We start from the raw sequence: 25,872 nt of genomic DNA on the forward strand, positions 1-25,872 counted from the left end.
GCATTTGTGTGGTAGAGTTTGACATGTGTGTATTTTAAAATAAAACATATCCATCTCTCCCTTCTCTTTCCATCAAGATGATTTTTTTCATCTAGAAAGTATTTTGAACTAGTTTACTTTTCCTTTTTTTTTTGTTCTACATTTCTAACTCAGTACATGTACAGGTTGTGAAAACAATAGCTCCATTTGCCTGGGCCATAATATTCTTACCTGGAAGTAAAGTGGACAGTAAAAAACTCACCACATAAACTTTCTTCAGGCAACCAAGAGTTCAGTGTGATTTCATTTATGGGGAGAGGCAGACATTTGAAATGGGATAAAAGCTTTATAGGTCTCAATTGGTTCCAGAATTAAGTTTCTGTACTCCTTTGCACATATCCACTAGCTGTGCCTGCTGTCTTTCTAAGACATTTGTTTTGGTTGCTAATAACGATGTTGGAAGCATACCTGCACTGTACAGGAAAATATCAGGATTTACATGGCTTAAGTAACATTTTACTTGTTCTAAAATAAATAAATATCTCCCTAAAACTACTTCCCTAATACTGACTAATGCCCTATGTGAGGGCTGCACATCTATTGCTGGTGTGCAAGCACCGCATTTCATCAGTTACATGGTGAGCCGCACTAGGGCCTCGCTGCCACCAAGAGTAACTGGGGGATATGTGATTTTTGACGGACCAGGCTCCTGTAGGATCTTATTCTTATGATCTAAACTGGTAGGTGAGTTGGTCACTGTCTCTCAAGCATATGTGGTACATACTCTGAAAGGTTTGACACCAGAGCCTTCCTGAAAGGTTACATGCCTCCAGAGTAAGTAGAAGATAACTATTAGCAGAAACATTTTATTATTGTTGTTGTTGTTGTTGTTGTTATCCAGGGGTTACACTGGTCATTGATGTTAATCAGTGTTTGGAGAAAGAAGAGACAAGTGATATCTTGTCTGTTTTGAAGTCTAACGTCTGCAATACAAACGACGTAATCCCTGAATGTGCTGACAAGTATTACAATGCGCTTGCAAAGGCAAAAAAGCAAAAATCTGGAAATGGTAAGCATTTCTGTCACTTAGCATAAGCTAAATATCATTTTGAATATGAAAGTTTCTGTGGTATTGTATTTTCTTAATTTTAACACAAATATTGCTTTCAAATTAACACTACTAAAATGATTTTTATCCTCTATGACAAAAGAAATTAGTTAGCTATTTCTCTTTTTGGGTGTGTTTTAGAAAGCTGTGATAAAGTTGGTGGCTATGGGTGGGTAGAGCATCATAGACTTGAGAAAATACCGTGTTTAAGGAAACCTTGTTTTACATAGGTCTTGCTTGTTGACCCATTCCTTCAGTGATACAAACTGATTTTACACTCATATTTCTCTCTATCTTTTTGGAAACAAGTGATGTTTGATTGTACAGTTTAGCTGGGATAAAGAGTAATTTTGAAAATATGGAATAAAGTGCAGTGAATCAGTCTCTAAAGGATTAGATCAATAACCTTGGCAAATATTTATGCCTGTTCATTCCAATGGAAGGTCATGAAATGTTAGCTCTGAGAAGTATCTTTGAGATCATAGGTTTAATACTCATTTTTCAGATTTAGAAATTCATATTCATGACGTTTTTGACAGGAGGAGCAAATGACAAACCCAAGCAGATGCGTTCCTGACCAAGCTAATCTAGTATTTCTCTAATAGACTTTTCCTGAGCACCCTTTGTATTCGAGTCGCAAGGATCCAGGTGTCTCCTGACTCTGAGGCTGGTGTTCATTTGCATCACCCTATGGCTCATGTACAGAGTACTTTTCACCTTCAGCAAACTGCAGGGACAGGATATGGCCTTAGAAGTGGACCTTGAGTGGAAAATGTTTTTATTTCAACTGAAGGTCTCTGTTCAGTAGTACCTTATGCACTTACTTTTTAAAGTTTGATGTATTTCCAACTTGGAGATTATACCCTCCAATTTAGCAAATTTCCTGTTAATGAAATAAGAGTAGGACTCTTGGCTACTCTCTTGTGGCACCTCATCACTTTTGAGTCCCTCTCCTCTTTTTAACATTTCTTCATTAGGAGTTACCATAGTGTCCCCTACCTCATCCTTCATGGGAAAGAAATGCAAAACAATATTAATTCAGGGATTGAGTTCTTAGAGGTGACCCATCATAATTTCAAATTCATCCTGGCCCAAAAATAGTTTATCTTCTTTCCCTTAAGCTTGACTACTCCTCTGTGTGCTATGTTTTGTTGAATGGAATCAAAATATCCCCAGGTATCCATCCAGTTCAAAAACCTCAGAGGTAGCTGAGATTCATTTTTTTTCCAGAAAATACCCTGCTCTTTTTAAAGGAGAGCTGGGACTTTGTTAGGGATTGTGTTAACTCTGTAGATCAGTTTGAGGAATATTACCCTCTTAACAATATTAAGTCTACTGACCCATATACATGCAATGTCTTCCCTTTTAATTAGGTCTTTAAATCTTTCAACATTGTTTTGTAGTTTTTGTGCATACAGCTTGCATTTCTTTTGTTAAATTTATTCCTATATGTTTAATTATTTTTGGTGCTGTTATAAATTTTGTTTTATTTCATTTTGGAGTTACTTATTGCTAATATGTGGAAATACAATGATTTTTTTAAACTGCAATATAATTTCCATACTGTTTTAAGCTGTGCAATTCAGAGGTTTTTAGTATATTCACAAACTTATATAGCCAAAACCACTAGTTAATTCCAGAATGTTTTTATTATACCAGACAAAATCCCTACCTCTATTAGCTGTAGTTCCTCACCCTCCACCCTCAGCCCCAGACAACCACTAATTTAAAATTTGTCTCTATGATTTTGCCTGTTCTGGATGTTTCATATAAATAGAATCATACTGTCTGGTTTCTTTCACTTAGCATAACATTTTCAAAGTTTATCCATGTAACATATATCAGTTCTTCATTCCTATTTGTGGCTGATAATATTCCATTGTATGGATGTGCCCCATTTTGTTTATCCATTCATCAATTAATGAAATTTGAATCCCCTCCAACTTTTGGCTATTTTTAAATAATGTTCCTGTTAACATTTGTGTACAAGTTTTTGCATGGACACATTTTCATACAGTTGATTTCTGTATTTTGATCTTGTATTCCGCAACTTCACTGAACTCATTTATTCTAATAGCTTTTTAGTGGATTCCTTGGGCTACCACCTGTTTCTGTCAATCCAGTTTCATTGGAACCGGCCACACTCATTGATTTACCCACTGTCCATGGCTCCCTCATGCTGCAGTGGCAGAGTTGAGTTGGTTGTACCAGAGACCTAGAACCCAGTGGTTATATCAGAGACCTAAAACACACAAAGCTGCAAATATTTACTCTCTGGCCCTTTATAGAAAAAGTTTGCAAATTCCTGTGCTAGAAGAAAGAAGAGATACTTTCTGAACAAGTAAACACTGACTTTCAACTGCGTATAAAGTTATGAACATTGTTCTGGGGGAAGAGTGAGTAGGATGAGTCTTATCCCTCGCACCTCTGGTTCCAAGATGTCAACCTTTTCCAAACTGAACTATCCACTCTTAGGTGGATCACTGACCCCTAGAGTTCAGCCTAGCTCTTATACAGAGGTTTAATTTTGTCTACAAGGCATCTAGAAAGTATGCCTCCTTTTAGAATGCTTAGCACCTCTTAACTAACTGAAATCTTTCTCTTTTATGGTTTTCTCAAAGGCCCATAATTAGTCTTTCCTCTAAGTAAAAAATCAACTATATTTTTTAAGAAAAATACTTGGACTCTGGGCTAAAGACATCCTCCTCAGCCTCTCCTCTGACAGCCAATCCAACCAGGGCTTGAAAGTGATAACATGTCTCTTTTCCTATTATCCACTGACATCCCCACCTGAACAAAGCCTTCTAAAGCCAACCAAGACCTTTTTGCTTCCCGATTCTTATGCAAATAAGGGAAGATATCTGGTTGTTTTCCACTTCCCTTTACCTTCTTTCATTCCCAGTCAGAGAGTTGCCTTAAAGGGGTATTTGGTCTTCTGAAAGCATTTGTGAATCTGACAACTATTGGTAGTTGAAAAAATGATTACTTGTGATCACCCTAATTTGTGTAATATATTTTCTAGGACACCAGCAGTTCTAAACAGATGAACAGCTCTCTGATTGCCATTTGCAAAGAGATACATCTCCCTTCCTGGGCACTGACAAATACCACAGTTGAGGGCCACTTAAAATAAGGAATTGATGTATAATAAAGGGCTTTAAAGTTCCCTCTCCTTAATTAATGGAATTCATTTAAACATTATATGTGAAAATTCACATGAACTTTGATTTACCTATAAAGTCAAATTAGTCTAATGCCCACTTGGTAGCAGTAGTCTTAGCTTGGTCTAGGTCAGAGCTTTTTAATTTTTATTTTTGTTGTTTTTAGATCTCCGATCAGGAAACAAGACTGTTCAAGTAAATAAACAGATTTCTAAACAGGAAGTCACCCATGGATTAGTGAAAAGGAAACATTTTTCTTGACCAATTTAAGCCATGACCACCATAGCTATATTTTCAGTCCATCCCAACCCCCCATTAAGTCCTTCCCACATTTCCCCCTCATTTTGTGGGGTTGCATACAGCAAGATGAGTTAGAGGAACCAGAATTTTCCTTCTCCCTACTTTGTGACCTTACTGTTTGCATATGGCATTTTGTACTTTGAATAAGGTTGTCAGTACAATTGAGTCACTTCTGTTTTGGTATCATGCACAGCCTTGGCCTTGCTTAAATAATGCGTTACAGTCCTTGTAGGTCACTTCTGAGAAAAGTCATGGAAAGGCTTTCTAAGGCAAGAGGATTCTTGCTCACTTGTCCCCTCTGCCTACATTCCTCGTTTGTTTATCCTTCTTGTTAGCCATTTGTGACTCCCGTGATCCTCATGAGAAGCTTGGGACCCAAAGCCAACCCCAGACACCAGTCTCTCCTCCTTGGTCTTTGGCTTAGCAGAGAGCTGCCAGCGAATACATAGCATTCATTCTATTTCAGTGAGTCGTTTGTAATAATTTTAACCCAGACTATCCAAATGCTTGGTGAGAAACATCTTCACTAGACTGTTTTACACATTGAAGGTGCTGAAGTGTTCCGTGTTCTGCTCTAGAATGTAACACACTTTTTTCTTTAGTGTCTGCTGAAGGTCCATGGCTCAAACTCACCCTGCAGGAGAAATATGATTACTACTACAATATTGATTCAAAAGAGAGCTCCTGGGTCACACCGGAATCTTACTTGCATAAAGAATCATGGCTCATGGGAAAAGAAATTGAGGTAGGAGGTTGGCATTTCATGAAAAACTATACTGGATAAAGATAAGGGTGATTGTTTTTCTGTTTTTGAGTCATGGAAGTGATGGGAGGAACTGATTGCTTTAGTTGAAGGCTGGATGTGGAGCAGTCTTCATGGACTGCAGTTGGCTGTGCTGCGTGCTTCCTAACCTTCAGAATTTTTCCATATTAGCATAACAACATCAAACAACAGGAGAGAAATCACTCTTCAGGGGTTCCTTGACACAAAAGCTCAATTAGTGATAATTCCTTGGTGTTCAGTACTTAAATGTCTTCTTTCCCCGTCTCATCCTACAACACAGATATGTAGATCCCTTAAAAAGTGGGTAATGCTTCCCAGAGGCAAAGAATCTTGAATGAATGTTCACCAAGATTACTTTGGACTTGAGACCAAAAGTTGGACCTAAAAGATGTGAAATTGCTATTTGATCAAGGCATTGTGTGATATATTGAAAGAGAAAATACTGAGAATTATTGAGTCCCATTTCGGGGGAAAAAAAAGTAAAACTCACAAATGTAGATCTCACATCATTGATCAGTCACCAGCGTCAAAGACATTGCAGTGTAGCGTGTTGTGGGCGGAGCTGGCAGTGCTGTTTCCCAGAACTCAGAGGAGAAACTGTGGCCCGGGACTGACGAGGCCACCAGAAATCCTGGCTGACAAGAAGATAGTGAAGAATATAGTTTATTAACTAATTTGAAATGTTCAGAGTTCCACAATATATAGGAAAATAACATTGTGGCAATGAATCACTAGTGCTACTTTGTCAAAAAATGGAATTATGGGCAATATTGAAAAACCATATGCTGTAAGTGGAACTGTGTATCAAACCGTGAAGGAGCAGCATTGGAGGGTTAAAATTCAGAGCCCGAACTTGCACATGTGGCATCCAGAGACGCTCTGGGTCTGACTTTGTAAAACTGAGCATCAATCTGTTAGAATTATTAAAAAGTGGAGGGCCTACACTGTAAAATAAATGTCTTTTTTTCTAAACAATCTACAATAGCTGATTTTATTCAGTGAATATAAATGTCTTCTCTTAAATGCACTCATGCATCTTTTATATCATTTCACTTTCAATATTTAAAAATTAGCCATCCATTAATTTCAGTCACACTTGAGTAAGGGGCACCATCCATAGAAGTGAGTCCACTCTTTGCTTGTGTCTCTCAAAGAACATAAAAGAAAAACCCATTCACAGTCCGCATAAAGACTTCTCATAATCACCTTCGTCCTTTTTTCTCCTCTGTCTACGTTTTCCCTATCTGCCCAAGATAGGGCTTGTCTTTCCTCCCCACCCCCTTTTATTCTGCCCTAAGTCTTTTCTTTTCCCCCAAATTTGAGTTTTTTTCAAGTCATTGCAGGAGTCTGGGCAAGAAAGGCAGCAGAGAAACCTCACGGCACTGCTGTCTTTTTTTGGCAGCTCAAGGGAGAGAGGAGATGGTACATATTCCTCCTGTAATCATCCTTGCCCCTTTTATACTCTTGTGGAGCTCAGGCCTCACGCCTGGCAAGGGCCAACATCAGCCGTACATCTCCGCCTCCAAATCCGCGATCGTTCAGCCACGTTCTCATTCCAACTCAACACAGCCTTTAGAGGACTCCAAAATCATGTCGCTAGAAAGAAGCCAAGCCAGTTCATCCCCCGGCTCTGGTCAAATCTGTTTTTAAACCAAGCCAGAAAGAGCTGTTCATATCATTTTCTGAAACATAAAATTTCCAGAAGCTGTTCTGTATACATCTTTCACCTGATGTGTGAAGTGTAACCATGAGAAATGTCTCTTGCCAGGACATTGTTGAGGAAATCACAGCAGGTTACATTCGTGAGAAGATGTGGTCTGCTTCTGAAGATATGCTTCTTCACTTTCAAGCCACAAGCGCAGGACCCCTCCTTAGGAAAGAGTATGAAGCTAGGAAATCATTTTTGTATGCACAGGAAGAGCATGTGGTCAAAATACAGGTATGTGACTCACCTACCACTACTTGCAGTGAACAGTCATATCCCCTAAGAAATGTTTTATTTGATAATAGGACAGTCAACTACCAGCATTCTAATAAACAAATTTGACTACAGACTTTTTCCTTAATCCACCCTCAAGTCCTCTTTATTAAGGCTATGAGATGGGAAGGCTATTGAATGATTTTTCACCTGTGGTCTTCTAGAAAGTATTCAGGGGCACTGTGACTCCCACAGGTCCCCTGCCACCAATATAGTCGGAGCCAGAGAAAACATCAGATCAGATTTAAAGTCATGTTTCTCTAAAACATTGGATCTTCTTGTGTCGCCTACTTTATGACTTGGGTTCTTGTGAACTGTTGTTTTTTTTTTAGTCATTAGTGGATGTCAAGTGGTGTCTGAAAGAACAGAAGAGCTAATGAAATAGATTTAGCATCTTCAGGAGTGTCCTCTCCCTTGTGTAATCTGTCATTCTTCATTTGGGTCTGCAGGAAAATCCTTGGTCCAACTTCGTGGTTGTGGGTTGTTCCTGTGCTTGCATGACCGGTCAGGACTTTCTGGCTGGCCGGAGAGGGCCTCGCCAGATTGACACGTTTCTCCTCTGCATTTCCGGGCAACCTTGGCCAGCCACCGGGCTGGCTTCCAAAAGGCGTGTGTTTCTCCTTTTTGTCGCATCCAAAGTGATATGCTATAGTGGACGTGCAGAGTTTGATGAGTTTTTGCTTTGGCCAATAACTAGGAAATGTCCTAAATTGAAAGTTTTTAAGTTTGAAGAGCTTCTCTTTTGTGATCATTTGTATACTTATCTTCTTCCTCCACCTAACTATAATATCATTCAGGGCAGAAAGGCAGTTTTTAAAACTTCCATATTCTAGTGTCTTGCATGCAATAGGTGCTCAAATATGTGAATTTGTCAAAACTTAAGATGTTAGGAGGCAGAAGTGATTTTTTAAAGAAATTTCTTCTATTAACCTGATACTCAAGGATTTTTTTTCCAGTAAGTTTTCCAGTTTATTCCTTCTTTAAACAAATGGTAGGCAAAGCAGACAGGAAATGAATAAAAGCATAAAAATAGAATAACCTACACTGCTGCTAAGGCTCTAATTTTGTACAAAATTCAGAGCATCAGCTGATGAGACACAATTTGGACCACCCCTACGCTCTCCATGCTCAAGGCAGAGGGCAGTGTGGCAGTTGGAAGAGATGCTGAAGAGCCCGCCATGCAACATCCATCAGGACCCAGGGTGGGGGAAGGACAGAAAGAATCATTTGGATCATTTTTTCCTCCACCTCAGCCAAGGCAGCAGGACTGAAGGAGAAGCTATCGAACTTGAAGTCACCCTGCCGTGCCTTTTCCCCCACTCTTCTGACAGTTTTTTTCTAACAAGGAAGGGTCTAAAGGCAAGCTGCAGACTGGGGATGAATGTGTACTCAAAAGCTGCACAGATCCCAAATAGGATAAACTCAAAGATCTGTGCACAAAAAATGCATCCTAGTCAACCTCCTGAAAACAAGGGACAAAGAAAAAAAAAGCCTTTGAAGTGATGAGATAGAAGTGACAGCTTGTCTGTAGGGGAAAACAGTTCTCATGACAGATTACTTATAACAACGTATGGGCACAAGGAGGAAGAATCACAACATTTTTCAAGTGCTGAAAGTGCTATTAATTCTTTATTCAACAAAAATATCCTTTGGGAATGAGGGAGAAATCAAGGTATTCTCAGATAAAGGAAAACTAAGAGAACTTAATCACCAGCATAGTTGCTCTATGAGAATGGCTAAGAAAATTCTCTAAACAAAAAAGGAAACGATAAGTGATGGAATTTTGGAACACCAAGAAGGAAAAAAGAACAAGCAAAAGAGGGAAAATATAGGAAATACATTTTCCTTTTCTTCTTGAATTTTTAAAATTATGTTTGCCAGTTGAAGAAAAAATTATAGCACTGTTGAGTATGATTTGAAATGTATGATTTCAAATGTATTTGAAATACTTAAGATGATTGTATTATGCATGGGGAAAGGAAAGGTGTGTGAAGGCGGGTAAGCTTCCCAACACTTTGCTGGAGGTCAAAATATAAATAAAAATGAGACAGCAGTTTTAATCTGTCAGGTTGGATGTCATCAATTTTTTTTTCCTATTTAATGAGACTGTTTTATTATTACTTCTGGTCACCCACAGCCTTGGTAAAATGAAGCTTTTGGACAGGACACTGGGCTTCCCGAGCTCGGGGCAAGCCTCAGTGGTGAGCGGGCGATCTCCTCTCAACGTCCACCTTCAGAGGCAGTGTCCAGATGAAATCTGGGGGGAAGGGTCCCAGACAGCATTCCAATGCAGTGTCTCGAGATAGCCTCTGTTCTTGCGCCTTCTAAAATGAACCGGAAAACTGTTCCACATCAGTAACTCTGTAGCTCACTGTTTTCCACAGGCGTTTTGGAAGGGACACAAACAGCGGATGTCATATCTCCGCAGGAAGCAAATGTTCATTGATCACATTCCCTCCATCGTGAAGGTAAACATCCTTTCCTTCCTTATCAAGTGCTTGACTTAAACTTTTTTCTCTGTTTAGTTTTGCTTCTGAAAAGCAGACTATGGAAAGAGTATGTACAAGCCTTGAAGCCAGAAGCAAGTCTTGGGTCTGAGTCCCACCTCCACCACTTACTCATCTGATTTTCTACACACTGTAGAAGTGCATTACACACTGTAACTGGCGCAGGTCCTTTATATGCTCGTGAGAATCCAATGTGAAAGTGTTTTTTAACAGTAGATGCTCTTTCTCTAGAAAGTCCAAATTGATTCAAGTCTGGCAGAAACCCCACATTTCACGATTTCACGTTCCTCTTATCATATATGCTGGTGATATTTACAATGCTCAAACTTAACAGTGCAAAACCTTAATGAGAAGGCAAATTCTAAAGTCAGATCTGAATCTGGGTGTGAGCTAGTCCAGCCCAGCTTTGCACCCAAGGTGTTTGGTCTGACCTCCAGGAAAGAAAAGGCCCGTGATGACCCCCTCTGTCAGGGCTGAAAACCAAAGGGCTATATAGGCAGAAGTGAATTGATAGACAACTTGGAAATCCTGGTGACAGTCACCATAGTGGGGCTGGGGAGGGATAGGAATCAGATGAGATTAGTTTAAAAGGCCTTTTAAACTGTGAGGACACAGATGGACCTCTTCCAGATCCACTGCCCACTGGCTCCTAAAAGCTGTCCTCTGCTTACTATGGAACAAACGTGTGTCCTCTCAGGAAGCTGCTCTTCACAGCTGGCCCCTCATGAGTCCTCTGTAGATGGTTTTCTGTGAAGATCTAAAGTATATTGGATACATTTAAGAAATGTTGGGAGGGAAACCCTGGGCTTGCTTTGATTCCCTGACCCATTGCAATGCTCAGCATAGTGCCTTGCCCTCCTGGCTTTTACTTATTGGGATTAAAGAAAAATAATCCCAGTAAATAACCCCTTCTTTTATTGTGATAAAAGAAGGTAGAGCTACATTACCTTCCCCATCGTGAGGTGTAAAATGTTTTGAACGCCTCAAGAGAAAAAGCAGTGAAAAAGGTAGGAGGTGAAACTCAGGCTCTAGATGTTTATTATTTGGCAGTCTGCTAATTTTTACTTTTTATCAAATATTAACAGTATGTTTAGAAAGACTGCATAAAAAGATAATAAAGCTGTTTGGTAATTGCCTCTCTTTCTCTATTTAACTCGTTTTTAGATTCAGTCCTGGTTCCGGATGACCACAACACGAAGGAATTACCTTTCACGACTGCAGTATTTCAGAGATCATGTAAGAGACATACGCGTGGATTTTTATCCTGGCTGAGAATGAACTAAATGAATGCATTGTTAAATGTTAGCATTGAGTGATTTTTATTAAATGGTGGAAATGGATACTAGGAGAAAAAAATAGTGGGGCTTATAATATTTTCCCCCATTTAATAGTGAGGAAAAAATAGATCTTATAATGCAAGGTGGTAACACTTGGAGACTTAACATTTTCTATTGAGAATGCATGTGCATCGTGAGCGAGACTTCACCCAGTCAGGACTGGCTAGGAGACATGGCTGAGAGCAAACCGATGTGGGCTAGGAACGTTGCCCAGGAAAGGTCCTAAAGGAGTATTTTCCATTGTTACCTGTATAGTTTTACTGGTTACTGACTAATTTAAATAGAAGCCCACAGAGGAATTGTTTCAGAATCTTTAAAGAGATATGTGAACATAGATCGGATTATCTAAGTTTGGTGGTGAAATTCTCTTTTTTTTTTTTTTTTGATCTCTTAAGAGTCCCCTTGCAATCTTGTTTATACTTCTAACTAACTTATCTTACCCTTGCTTCAAAAAAATGAAATAGTAAACATTGAATCCACCACATCTAAATGCTGTCATTTCTAAACCCTGTCTATTCTTAAATTGTGTCCATTCTTAAATAGTCCTAAATTCTAGAGCAGTGGGATTGGTGGGAGTCTGGAAGGTTACGACCGGTCTCATTTCTTTTGCAGAAAAATGAAATCGTGAAAATACAATCACTATTGAGAGCAAGCAAAGCCAGAGATGACTACAAAACACTGGGTAAGTGGGAGTATTCAGGAACAAATATAGGTCCCTTGTAAGCCAGGCAAGGACAAATGATTCCCAACTTAGTCACTTTGGGGACTGCTCCAAGAACAGAGGGTGCCCACTGTGTCCGTCTCCAGCCCCGAGTCTGAGCATGTGGTAACACGAAAAGGGGTTTCCTAGTCTAAATGGAAGGGGGAGTGGAGTAGATATCATTTCATCTTCAATAGGAATGGGGTTGGCATAAATTTTGATATTTCTGTATTAAATTTAAGCTAAAATCTAGACTGCAATGCAAAAGAATTAGCCAGAAGATAAGCTTACAATTCAGCTGTTTAGTTTATTAGCTGTCCTATGATTCCCTGACCCCTCACTTTAAGAATAGAACATGTCCCTATCAGAAATCTTAGAAATCTGAATAGCAAGGAAAGAGACCTGTGCTTTCATCTCCCAGAGGTAATACACACACCTTTCTGTAACTTTGTTCTGGACTTGCAACTATGGCTTCTAAAATATTTTTTCTTAGAGTAGTAATAAGGGACTTGTAGAAAGTTTGAAAAAGCAAAATAACATAAAATTTGCCCAGGAGAAGCAATCATAATTTGTGCTGTCTCTTTACAGTCCCAACTCTACATACGTCTCTTGTTGTTTGTTACATAGTGAAGATCATTCTTTACATGCTGAGTTTTTTACATTCTACTTATAGCAAGAATATGTGATAGATTAAGAACATGGCCTAGATTAGGTCGACAAGAGCTTGCTGATAAATTTATGAGGACTACTCAAATTTTTAAAATATTTTATTTCGATCATTCAAAAATAGTGTTGTGAGGGTAGAAAAGAAATCATTGCTTGAGTATCTTAGTAATGAAACTGGCCATTATGTTGTCTGACTTGTTTTTTATTTTTGCTTTTTTGGAAAAAGTAAAAAACTGTTTAGTGATTTTGCTAGCATGGTGCCTAGTAAGTAGTTTAGCCCACACCCTTGATTGTCTAAAGTATATCTATTTAGGATGTGAAGTTCATGACTCAAAAAAGATCTTCCCTGGCACTTGTTCAGGAAAAGCCTCGGGAAGCTTTAGAGGCCAAGCTCTGCCTCCAGCATGTGGAACCTACTGGGCAGTACCCCCACTGGGCTCCAGAAGTCAGTATGTACCGGAGTAGGGGCAGGCAGCCCCCCTTTCAATGCCAACCCTCTCCGCTTTGGGTTTTGGGGTGGTGGGGGTTTTTTAGATTTTATTTATTTATATTTTAGAGAAAGAAGAGGAAGGAGGAAGAGGAAGAAAAACATCAATGTGTGGTTACCTCTCATGCACCCCTCATCAGGGACCTGACCCTCAACCCAGGCACATGCCCTGACTGGGAATCGAATCAGTGACCCTTTGGTTTGCAGGCCAGTGCTCAGTCCACTGAGCCACACTTCTCCACTTTGAGTGAATGAGATTCAGCTCTCAGTTGATGGACATCTTTGAGATTTCTTACAAGGAGTCTGAGTAGAGGGTTTGTTCTTAGAGCACCTCCACATTCAAACTGGCTTGTCATTGCCCTTGCACGTGAAAGACAGTTTGAGAATAAATTTCCCAAATGAACACAGGCTGACTTTGATTTCATTCTAGGTAACATGTTTTTGTGTATGCTTACAGTGGTGCTTTTCATTTACTGACTTTTTTTATTACAAAAGCAAAAGTAATTCCAATTTAAAAAAATCTAGGTGATTTTACATTAATGTATAGAAGGTAGGCAGAAACTATGTTAGTGAATAAGTTACAACTAAGCTTCTCTGGACTTTGGCAATAGGGTGGTTTTATGGTAACCTAAGTGTAAATTGTCGTTTCTCAATTCAGCATCTTCAAAAAACTAAGACTATTTTTTAATCTGAAAGAGGTCACTTTTCTTGGTCATTGTCCACTCTCACCCATCACCTCTGGAGAGCCACTGATGCATTTAAGCATGGGAGTTGCTGTAACTGTAGCGAGGGCCCCTGTTGGTGCCAACAATGGAAGTGTGTGATTTTTTACAATTAAAATACCACAGGGCGGGATGAAGATGCCAAAAAAGCCTACTGTTCATACGAGAAATATTACATTTGAACCATAATAATTAGTAAAGCTAAAACATTAGTTTGTTTCTAACTGGCCCATTAGAACATAAAAAGATGCATAGCCCGTAGGAGCAGGGAGAGAGCACTTCTCGGGATGGCCCAGGCTCTCTCAATTCATCTACATAAACAGCTCTGGTGCATTGCTCAGGCTGCTTTTGAGATGGCATTAGCAGCATCTTTGCTGAAAATGAGAGGAAAATAAATTCATATATGCTTCAGTGCCCAGGAAACAAAGGGTCTCGTGCTCCAAGGTAACTTCTCCAAAAAAGACCATCCAAAGTGGCAAAATAGTAATCCAGATGACTCTAGAATTGGTGGTTCATGCTGAGTTCGTGCTGTTGTTAGTGTTGTTGATTGAACTCTTTTTATGTTTTTTAAATTTTCTTATGTATTTGTTTTTATTTTTAGAGATAGGAGAAGGGAGGGAGAAAGAGAGGGAGAACAACATAAACGTGTGAGAGATATATCAATCGGCTACCTCCTACATGCCCCCAGCCAGGGACCTGGCCTGCAACCCAGGCATGTGCTCTGACTGGGAACCAAACCGGCGACCTTCTGGTTCACAGGCCGGCACTGAATCCACTGAGCCACACCAACCAGGGTCCTTTTGATGTTTTAAGTGTCAAAACACCACAGAACTAAGCAGCAAGTAAAGGGAAGATATATTAAGACCTTAGATGCAAAGGGTGGTTATTGAGGTCGTCCAACGGGACCAGGGCTCTTTTGAGTCATCCTTATATCTCAAAGTTAATCATTCATCATTGAAGGTCAAGAGTTTATTCTTACAGTCTACCCAGAGTAGATCTCACTAAACATCTTACAAATACACTTTTTCAAAAGTCAAAATGCCAGAGGATTAAAGCATAATTCATGCTCAAGGCACGAAGGAAAAGCCCCTTTAGAACTCAGAGAGATGCCTCTCTCAGTGATGGAGGCTGGTCTCCCAGGCTCTGAGCATCCTTCCTTGGTCCCTGCAGGAAGAACAAAGACCAAATTTCAATGATTAAGATCTTGTTATCTCTGCCAAGCAGAACATATATTCCACTTGTCATTCCATTGGCTCCTCTTTGGCCTTACTGTTCATTCTCCCTTCATCGACCTTTCCTAATTCACCTGTCCCTCATTCTTGCTCCTTTCCAAAGGTCTTTTGGGCTGAGAGACCCCACTTTCTGCTTCCTGCAGCAGGAACACAAATCTCGTAATCTGGCCCAGCCACAGGCTCTCAGAGCCGAGGTCAAACACTAACATTCTTTCCCAGGTCCCTCATCAATAAGGCACTATCTTCTCAGTGCGTGAGTCCTGGAAACAGTGTGAGAGAGGGCTGATAAATGAGGGTTGATAAATTATTATCAATAGTGAGGCCAGGCATTATCAGTGGTTGGCACTTATTTACATAACCAGTTTTCTTGTCCAGATTTTACACGGAGCAGAAAGATACATTCCAAAGACCAAGTAATCCCATTGCTATTTTTTTCTGGTAATACTTTATTTAAAACCTGGTTTCTTTCCTATTGATAGTAATTCCAAGCATGCCTAATGAAAACCTGCCTGTTCCTTTCCCTGCAGTTGGCTCTGAAAACCCACCATTATCAGTAATCCGCAAATTTGTGCACCTATTAGACCAAAGTGACTTGGATTTCCAGGAGGAGCTGGAGGTTGCACAATTAAGGGGAGAAGTGGTGACCAAGATCAGGGGCAACCAACAGCTAGAGAAAGACTTGAACCTGATGGACATCAAGATTGGGCTCCTGGTGAAGAACAGGATCACACTTGAGGTCAGTGTGGGGTGGCACTGCTGGCTCCCAGAAGAGAGAAGGTATGTGTGTGTGTGTGTGTGTGTGTCCACAACACTTGGGTCCAGCTAAGCTCATTCAGAATCCAGAATGAGCCGTCCACAGTTCACTTACCATTGTCACTACAAAGTAGTGGTTCTCAGACTGCAAAAGTCTTTCCCCCAGTTTTGTAACATTTTGTAAGGCTTCTTTACCAGTCTGGGATGAAATTTATGTGAAATAAGACTGACTTTCATATGTACCTTCCCAATAAGACTAAGGCCTTTATATAAATATAAAAGGGAAATAAAAAGAAAGTAATTTACAATTAAAACACATATTTTAAAATGAAAATACACAGGCCTTATGCCATTAGGAGATGTGATAAAGTTGCTGACAGTGGGGGCCTCCTCCCAGGGTAACTGCAGACTGAGAGCTGCAGGTGAGTCTCCCCAGCAGGTGGGGGCGCTGTCGGGGCTTCCATTTTCCAAAATGCAGACCAACTCTTTGTAAAGTTCAGAATAAGCAGAATATGGTCCTCCCCTGTTTATGCAGAATTGTGGTCCTGGAAAATTAAGTGTTTGTTAAAATAGTGGAGGACATGTATCGTGTTTACATGTAAAACAGATTCTAAGCTCAATTCATTACACAGAGTATTTTTACCTATATGAATAGCTGAACTTCCAGAACTCCAGACATGCAGGATATGGGGCAATTACTCATACAGGACAGCAAAGCAGCTGTCGTCCCTGGCCCACACCCACTAGAAGCCAGTAGTGCTGTCCAGTCGTTCAGATGTTAAAAACATTTTTTTACTCATTCCCAAAGTGGCCCCCACAGAGTGGAACTGCCCGATCATAGACTCTAACTAGATAACACTGTCGTTTCGGATCTGTGTGAAACTGGACGATGTCAGAGCTCCCTACAACCGTGTAAAAGGGTTACTTCTAACCTAAGAAAGGGCACTGTCAGGGTAAGGCCTGTCTCCGTGTCCCTGCTTTTGTGCCGTATCAGTTTTCAGAAGAATGGTAGGTCAAGTGGGGAAGCTGACCCCCTGGAAGCTCTGAGAAGGTCGCAGGGGGCCAGAGGGAGAGAGCCAGCTGCCAGGACTGACATGTGGATCTGGAAAACTGGGGGACAGACAGCCCTGGGAGGTAAGCCTCACCAAGATAACAGTGAAATCAATAGTTGAGGGGAAAGCAAGGAAACTAGAGCAAGTTGTCAGGTAGGAAGGGATCGTTTTCACCCTAAATATTAAGAAATAAAATTACAGTTTTAATGTTCTTCTTTTAACTCTATTTTCATCATTTTAGCTATAAAAACAACAGTACTTACTTTTTATAAAAATAATGTTTGTATTGTTTGACAGGCCTGAGAACTTTTAAAGTATAATGCAATCCAAGAGGTCTGTGAGAGAATGCCTTTTATAGCCTTAAGCCGCTCTTCTACCCAGTTCCCAAGAAGTTCTAAACAGGAAAGTCCCTGTCTTTCAAATAAAGGCTTAGTTGCAAAACAGTAAATAATAGAAATAGTACATAGCTTATGGGAATACAGTCATGGCAGATTTTCAGATCTTCATGAATGTTTAAGTTTTTTAAAAAAAGTATTCCTAGTTAATAAACAAAAATAATTTTCATGTTACATTTTCAAACACTAAGTATCAAACACTTACTAGAAGTTAAACTCATGATTATTAAATGTATAACCATTAGTCCTATCACTGGTGGCGGCATTTTTTAGTGTGATGGTAAGAATGGAGCAGTTAAGGCTCTGTTTGCAGAGGTGAAAGAGAACAACAACCTGACACAAAGACGACAGACAGAGGACAGATAGAATCAGTTCAACATGTATGCTATGCAGCCCCTAAGAGTAGTGTTTTTGAAGAATATTTAAGGGAAAAGGAAATATAATGGGGAAAAAATAGTACCTAAAACAGTATGATTTTGTTGATCATACTATATAAAAATATATATTAACAGAAGCTAGGTAATTTTTCTTCAGGTGGTAGAACCAAACCTAACTTCTTTATCTTTTTTTTTTTAGCACTGGGCATGTGTTGAGTGAGAAATAAAGGTTTTAAGGGGAAGTAAATTAGTTCTTCTGTGGCAACTCCAGCTCTCTCTAGTAACCATGCATCTTACAACTCTTAAAATTTGCAGTCCTCCTAGAAATAAATCTGAGAAAATCAGTGGGTGAGTGAAGTGGTTAACATTGATGTTAGGCAAAAAGAATGCTATGGAGCTGGAAGCAAAGCAACTGAAGCAGAAGATTCTTAGAGGCCATAGGGAGCGAGAAGGGCGCAGACTCCAACTTGCTGGCTGGAAAACCGAGGCAGGAGCTACAAACACTGAGAACAGTGAAGCTCCCGTGAGGGTACAGACTGGCAGAGCAGGGCTGCCTGAGACCCTGGAGAGAGGTTTATTTTACTGCCTAGTTTTATCACTTCACTGAGCCTGGTTTTCTTCAATGGAAAATACGACAAAAAGACAACTTGTTTTTTATCTTCACAACTCAGGGAGATGGTGGTATTATTAAGCCCATGTTATAGATTTAGGAAAGTGGGGCTTAGAGGCTGACTAACCTGTGCAGTCACAGAACTAACTACGCTTTGCAGATACCCATATTTTTATGACTCCAAAGCCCACATCCTTTGCACTAGTCCACACCTTCTCCAAAACTTTTGTGTGACCTGTATGCAGATACCGTGTTATCAGGGAAAGGACAAAGGTGGTACCGTTTAGGGCAGCACTGCGATGTGGGAGCATCACACAGACGGTAAACGCTGTTGCTCCTGTACACCAATATCCCTCATTTTCATTATTTGATCATGGAGGAAATTAAATTTCTATTAATAAAAAGCACATGCCTCTGTTTGTAACCCCTGTCCAGATTGGCCTTTGTCCCCTTCTTCAAGCTTCCCAAAGCAAACCTCCATTCACGCGAGAGCAGTGGTAAGCAAGGCGTAACCTCCCAGGGAAGAGGGAAGAAGGGCCTGCAGCCTCCACCCTGCGCTTGGTCTCCAGCAGACAGGCGCTGCTCCCTCTGCACAGCCAGGAGCTCTCTACTCCCCTCCCCTCCAGGGCTCAGCATTTGCCGCCGCTGTTTCCCTTCCTCCGTGACTCTTTCTGTCCTGTCTTCACCAAATCTATTTCTAATGGAAAGGAATTTAGTTCTGCCCCAGAGCTTGCTACCATCCCTGCCCTCTCTTCTCTTCCATATATGTCCAAAAACATTACCGCAACCATGAAGTCTGGAGCAGAACTAATGAAAGTCTTCAGTTTCCAGGGCTACCTCCATTGAAAGTAATCTGGGAGGGGTTGTAAGTACCAAGTTTTTTCCTGCCATACATAATTAAATAATCAGTATTTCCACATATTTGAGGGAATTGAATGATCTACACATCACCAGTTATTTGAAGAGGACAAACCTGGGTTAAATGGAAACATAAGCCAGTCAGCCTAATGAAGTTTTAAGACTTCCAGTAGATAAGGATAGATGTCAGCAGCCACCTGCTAGACTTCCCCTTAATCTCTGTCTGGTGGTAACTATGCTTCCTTTCTTCCTTTGCATGGATTTTATATATTTGTGAAATAAGGGAGGAGATGTTGTCTTTTAAAAAGTTTTATGGACATTCAAATCAAATTCCCCTCTTTCCCCATTTAAGCAATTAGGGAGCCAGAAGTATATGGTTAAGTTAAGGTGGTTTTTCTCTAAGCTGAGAATGAGAGAGAATGAACTCAGATCTGGATATAACCATGTACAACTATCTTTCCTCAGAGTTCTAGTGGGGTTTTTTTCCTACCTGTGGAATGACACCAGCTATAGGAGAATGAGGGGCTAGGAGGTAAGCTGATTCAGAGCTGGTCCTGTATGCAAAAGCTGACAGTGGTTCTCATCCCCAGAGTTACTTGGAAATGGGGGCAGGCAAGTTTTGGTTGTCAGAATGACTCGGGGCCTCTGCTGGCACTGGGCGGACAGGGCCCACGTGCTGGAATGCAACAGTGCATGCGCAGCACGGCTCCCCGGTGCCTGAAACCTCCGCAGCACCCCACGCAGGAACAGGGGGTGAGCATCCTGACGCTGGCTGCCACGTCCTCATGCAGAAGTTGGGTTAAGGCCTCAGCGAAACAGGTGGAAGTTTTAGGACAAACAACAACTTTCTTGCCACCTACTCTGCGGGGTGGTGACCAGTGTGGGAAATGGCGGAGGAGGCACTCTGGAGCAGTGGCTCTCCCGCAAGGCAGTGCCACTAGTGGGTCGTGAAATGAATTCGTGTGTCACGTTGGCAGTCTTTAAAAATGGAAGAGAGTAAAAGCAAATCGGAAACGTTGAAGTATGTCTCAGTAGTAAGGATAAGTACTATTTAGGGATATGTGTGTTTACCAACAAAACATAAAATGTGTTTTTTATAGTGGGTCTCTGTAAAAATGGTAGACCTTTATCAAAAGGACCTACTCTTGTTCATGACCTTTTAAGCTCCTGAAGGGAACACAGTACCCCAAGGTAACCAACCACTTACCAATGTTTTCAGCCACACAATCTCCAAGATGGTTAAAGGAACAGACTGGGGAGAAAGGAAGGATGGTGGGGGGGGGGGATTAATTTTATTAGATATTTAAAAGATTCTTATCACTTTCATCTCTAATTTCTACATACCATATTTTTGCAAGTGCTTTTATAAATTGAGAAGATATAATTCACTTTTTATAATTCACGATTCAGCGACGTTCAGTATTATCACAAAATTCTGCAACTATCACTTCTATCTAATTCTAGAACATTTTTGTCACCCTACAAAGAAACCCCAAGGGAATGCTTAGCTCTTACATTCATTTAGTTATTAGATCTTCTTTGAGTTCATTTTTGCTGATGGCATAAGCTTAGGGGTCTGACTCCTTTCTTTGGAACGTGGCTGTCCAGTTGTTCCGGCATCATTTGCTGAAAAGACACTTTTTCCTTATTGAATTGTCGTGGTACCTACATTACAGCTTAAGATCAAATAAGTGCAGCTTTGGAGAATAAATATTACAAAAGCCAAATTAACCTACAAGCTGGATTTTCTTAATTTGTTTAATATTCTCCATTCCTTTCTTTCTTCATGAGGGAAATGTGGAAAATTAATCTTTTCAACTATGTGAGTCTCTGGGGATGTCCCGGGAACAGATAAAGAGTACCCGAGAAAAAAGTAGTAATTCTGTAAAATTTTTTCCCAGGACGTAATTTCACACAGAACAAAGCTGAATAAGAAAAAGGGTGGAGAAATCCAAGTACTGAATAACACGGACAACCAGGGAATCAAGAGTTTGAGTAAGGAGCGGAGGAAAACACTAGAGACCTATCAGCAGCTGTTTTATCTTCTACAGGTGAGAACAGTCATTTCACTGTGGGTTTGGGATAAACACTAGGTATCATGTTTGTGGTTTACAATGGATCCCAAATAACTTATATGTCTTGAGCACCTAAGTACCAAGTACTATTCTAGGTTCTTTACGTACCTTGTCTCATTTAATTCTTACTGCAACCCTGGAAACCACCAAAAAATAGTCATTGTTATTCCCATATCAGAACACTGAGGCACAGCCAGTAAATAATACAACAAGGGCTTGTGGGGACCCAAGTAGTTTGACTTCAGAGCCCATGATCCTCATTCCTGTATTATTTGCAGAAATGGAATAAATCTAATAATAACATAAGCAGATACTGTTAACTATAAAAAAATTAAATAACCATGTGAGCAATAGGTGTTTACCAGAGTCAACATGATGTTCTTTTGAGAAAAGAGCCAGAAAGCTTGGATGAAAGAAACTGGGTACCTTTTTATTTCATTATTTTCAAGGCATTACTGGGATCTAAATGAACAGTAATTTCCCATTGCTTCCAGAGTGCGAGTGAGAACCGATAAGCTGAGCTGGTTATGGCTGGGTTCTGGTGGACCAGTTACTGTTTTATCTGACCATTGATTCAGCTTATCTGCACTACCACAAGGTCCTGAAGGAAACCGAGTAAGCAATAGCGATAGATATAAACAAAGCCTCCCCTTCAGCAGGAGAACTTTCCCACAAGAGCTACATCGGCAGTTCTTTCTGGAGAGTCCAGTGTCCCTGTGTGGGAGGCAGCTGCTGTCAGAGTGAGGCCAGAATCTGTGCTCGAGGATGTCACTGACATCAGGTGTCAGAGGGCATGTTAGCCAAACCACAAATAAGGTGTGGCTAGGCCCATTGAGAGAAGAGATGTTAATCCTGGTGGATTCGAGAATTCCCCGTTTGAAATAATAGATTGGAAGAGAGGTGTAGTGCCGCAGAGAGCCACGATGTGGCAGCAGAGAAGGAAAAATGTTAAAACAGAATTGTCCACTGCTTAATATGAGCTGCCCTTCCAGAAAGAAGGGGGACTCAAGCTAGGCAGGGAAGGGTTTGGGTCTGCCTAAATTAGGTTAATGGTTATCCACAAGTTGTAAATTTAATCTTAGACATGTTTCACTTTTGATATCCACAAACTTCCAAGTGTATTAAACTTCTATGATAGAATTTATGTCACATGGAAAGTGAAATTTTAGTCACTGGCCTAAGACTTGCATTGTTTACCCGTTACATATGTGGAGGCTCATTTATAGGAAGGAGAAGGCAGAGCAGCATGTTTAGAAGAATTCCACCAAGTTGTATGCCCCAAACAATCAAAACTGATAGTCCCAGGACATAGTCCCAGGACACGGCCATTCAGTTGTACCAAGCGAAGCGTCCCTTCTAATCATAGGTTTTTCTTTACCTTTTCTTCTCTCTCCCTTGGAGACATTAGCTCAAGAGCAATGAAGAAACTCGAGAATAGCAAAGGTCTGGATTTTTTTGGACTGTGCCTTGGCAAGAATTCTTAGCCAAAGTAGCCAATCAGCTAGCATAGGTTTTGCTTTGAGTTTGTCTCTGCAGTATGAGCCCAAGCTTAGAGTCTTTAGGACATCTGAGAACAATGAGGAGAGGGCTTCTTTCGCTTTCGAGTAGGTTTCCTGTCTCATAATCCCATGTGCTTTTGTGTAGGAAAAGGATCAGTACAGAGCTATAAAGAAACTTGTCCTGAGCTGCCTATTCATAAAATGTCAGCCAATCATCATAGGCTTAAAAGTAAATCTGAGTAGTAAAATAAACTAGAATTTGGACTTTCTTAAAAATACTAAAACCAAATTGCTTGAGTAGTTATTGTCCCTTAGTATCCACAGTTGTTTGGTTCTAGGACCCCCAAGGATACTGAAATACACAGATGTCCAAGTCCTTACATAAAATGAGGTAGTATTTGCATATAACCTATGTACATCCTCCCATATACTCTAAGTCCTCTCTAGATTACTTACAACACCTAATGCAATGTAAGTAGTTGTTATACTATAATGTTTAGGAAACAATGACAAAGAAAAAGTCTGTACATGTTCATAATAGATACAGCCATTGTAAACCTAACTACATATTACACATCAGCAATAAAAACTTTTTTCCCAAATATTTTCCATCTGGGGTCAGTTGAATCCATGGATGCTGAATCTACCGATATGGAGGTCCAACTCGGTATTAGAGGAACACTAGTTTCCACATATGGCAAATTTTCTTTTCTTATCAGAACAAAAATAAAAAGTAGTAGTGTGTCATTATAACCTAAATACTGTTTTTTTCCTCTGCTGACCTTCATCCTGTTGGTGTAGCCACTGGAGAAAACCCCTGTTACCACTGCTGCCCCTCGTGGACTCCATCCTCGGCTGAGCCCTCAGGGCTTTGTTTCAATGTTTTTAAAATTCTTGTCAATTTTTAAGTTGTCTTTTTTTCTTGTCAGTTTCTTCTGGCATTTTCCCCATCGTCTGTTGTGACCTTCATCACTCCTGTCTTTAGCCTCCCTACTTCACTCCCAAGTGCTCACCCGTTGTAAAACATCATAGCCATCCCCCTGCCTACACATGTAAGCGTGTCCTTTTCTTTTTCTTTTCAGTGTCAGAATATGTTTCCTTCCCTTCATTCATCACTTCTTCTAGGCCAGTCTATTTGCTGGGCCCTTGGTCCATGCTTTCCAGTCTCTTCAGATACCAGATTCTATTGGCCAGCCCCTGCTTCTGTGTCTCAAAAATAAACATTAATATGTGGCTCAAAATGTTTAACAGTGTAAAGTATATATAATATATTATGCTTCAATATATCACAGAGTATATGAAATTCAAATCTTGTCATAACTTTCTAATATAATAACTTCCTATAGTATAGTATTAAGATGCGCTAATGCCTTTTAAAGTCTTATTTTGTGATATAGACTCTTCTGTTTGCTGGCTACATATCAAGTCATTGACAAAGAAGTGGGTACTCTTTTCTGATTTAACAATATTTTAAGTATAGTTTTTTTGTGTTTTTTTCCTTCTCTCCTTTTTTGTTTTAGACCAATCCTTCCTACCTGGCTAAGCTGATTTTTCAGATGCCACAGAACAAGTCTACTAAGTTTATGGACACTGTCATTTTCACACTATACAATTATGCTTCCAATCAGCGAGAAGAATATCTACTCCTCAAGCTTTTTAAAACTGCTCTGGAGGAAGAAGTAAAGTATGTATAGAAACGTATATGGAAAAATACCAAAGTAACCAAGAATACCAGATTCTTTTGTTAGTGGTGGCTATCTCTGATTTACTAAAAGTAATCATAAATGATTCTTATGTTATTTATACCTATTAAAAATATATCAAATTTCTACATCATTCTTGATATACTCAGATACAACTTTCCCCCAATTATATCTTTTGTAATGTGGAATTAAGTTTTGACTTTGCAACTGTACAACAAATGAAAATCAAAAGATTTTTGAAAGTTAATATGAAAATTTAACTTAATCAAAATTCTGTGAGCAATAATGCCATAAATGGTTGAGGATAAGGATCACTGCTAAATGGTCTTCCCCTCTTACTGGAACTGAAGCTTATTTTTTCTCATTTGCTTTCTGACTCAGTTAATGTAAAAAAAAATGTTTATTAGCTATAATCAATGGGGAAAAGTGAAAAATGCCCTTAGCCAACTAGATGGACCTTATCTGCCTTTCCTACTTTCTGACACCTGAAGCTAGGCTGGTTTCCATGGGTCCCTGAAGCACATTAGCCAGACGCCTCTGCCCTCAGGGTGTCTGTAAACCAGCATGACAAAGAATATTCATGAGAAACAGTGTCCTGTACGGAGGACTAAGGTAAGAACTAAATGAGTGACATGCACAGTGTGACCGTTACCAGGAATGGTAAGAAAAGTTCTGATTAGGTCAATTGATAGAGATTTTATGGAAGAGGAGGCAGTTGGCCTAAAACCTTGAAGAATATCTATAGTTTTATAAAAGCAAATGAAAAGGGGAAATAAGGTCCAGTGGTGAAAGAAATAACATGGGCCAAAGTACAAGAAAAAGAAGATTAGCCAGGATATGGCTGAATTAGCCACTACTGGGAAACGAAGCTGGAACAACAGGTTGAACCAGATCATGGAAGACAGTGAGCATGGGCCCAGGTGCTGAGGCTCCTTTTTCCTTCCTGGGAAGCTGTGAGGGTTTGGGGGGAGGGTATATGGACATTGGGTTTTTAGATTGACCTGCAGGCCCTGTATAAACAGGACAAATTAGAGAGGCACAGGTCAGAGAAATGGGGGAACGATAGGGACAAAGGTAGTTTGTATTTTTAACACACTAAGTAGAACATGTAGGTGAGAATGTCCAGCAGAAAACTGGAAATTCAAGACTAACTCCTGGGAAAGAGATAGGGATTAGACACTGAGATCGAAGGACAGGTTCCAAAGAGACGGAAATTGAAGCTGTGCATGTGAGCGAGGTCTGTGGAGAGAGCATGTAGAAAGTGATGGAAAAGAATTCAAAGGTGGGAAGGAACGACAGCAAAAGCTAAGATAATGGCCCTCTCAGACCCTGAAGGGAAAGCAGGTAGAAAAGGGAGAGACAGGTGAAGTGGGAGGAGGGTGAGAGGTTGCACAGAGATGAAAGGGAGGCAAAAGAGAAGGTGTCGGCAATCAGAAGTTAAGGAGAGTTCTCCCAGCCAGGTGATGCAGCCAGAAACCGCACTGCAGAGAATCTGAGTGGACACGAAGACATGGTGATAGTGCATTCAACCAAGAAAGTTATTTCTGAAATGCGGTAACTAGAGGGGGCATGATACTTACACAGTGTCA

The 25,872-nt window shown here is 40.2% G+C and overlaps 1 protein-coding gene across 1 annotated transcript in view; it reads left to right on the plus strand.

The window, feature by feature from the left end:
- The window catches only part of IQGAP2 (IQ motif containing GTPase activating protein 2), a 267,241-nt gene that overhangs the window by 209,028 nt on the left and 32,341 nt on the right, over nt 1–25,872 (plus strand). The window contains exons 15-23 of the mRNA XM_036020440.1: nt 881–1,048; nt 5,151–5,293; nt 7,101–7,271; nt 9,695–9,778; nt 10,982–11,053; nt 11,767–11,836; nt 15,489–15,697; nt 20,908–21,057; nt 24,101–24,264. Coding sequence (XP_035876333.1) covers nt 881–1,048; nt 5,151–5,293; nt 7,101–7,271; nt 9,695–9,778; nt 10,982–11,053; nt 11,767–11,836; nt 15,489–15,697; nt 20,908–21,057; nt 24,101–24,264 — 1,231 coding nt within the window. The remainder of the gene's footprint in view (nt 1–880; nt 1,049–5,150; nt 5,294–7,100; nt 7,272–9,694; nt 9,779–10,981; nt 11,054–11,766; nt 11,837–15,488; nt 15,698–20,907; nt 21,058–24,100; nt 24,265–25,872) is intronic.

The sequence above is a fragment of the Phyllostomus discolor genome, chromosome 3, assembly GCF_004126475.2.
Source record: "Phyllostomus discolor isolate MPI-MPIP mPhyDis1 chromosome 3, mPhyDis1.pri.v3, whole genome shotgun sequence".
NCBI classification, from domain to species: Eukaryota; Metazoa; Chordata; class Mammalia; order Chiroptera; family Phyllostomidae; genus Phyllostomus; species Phyllostomus discolor.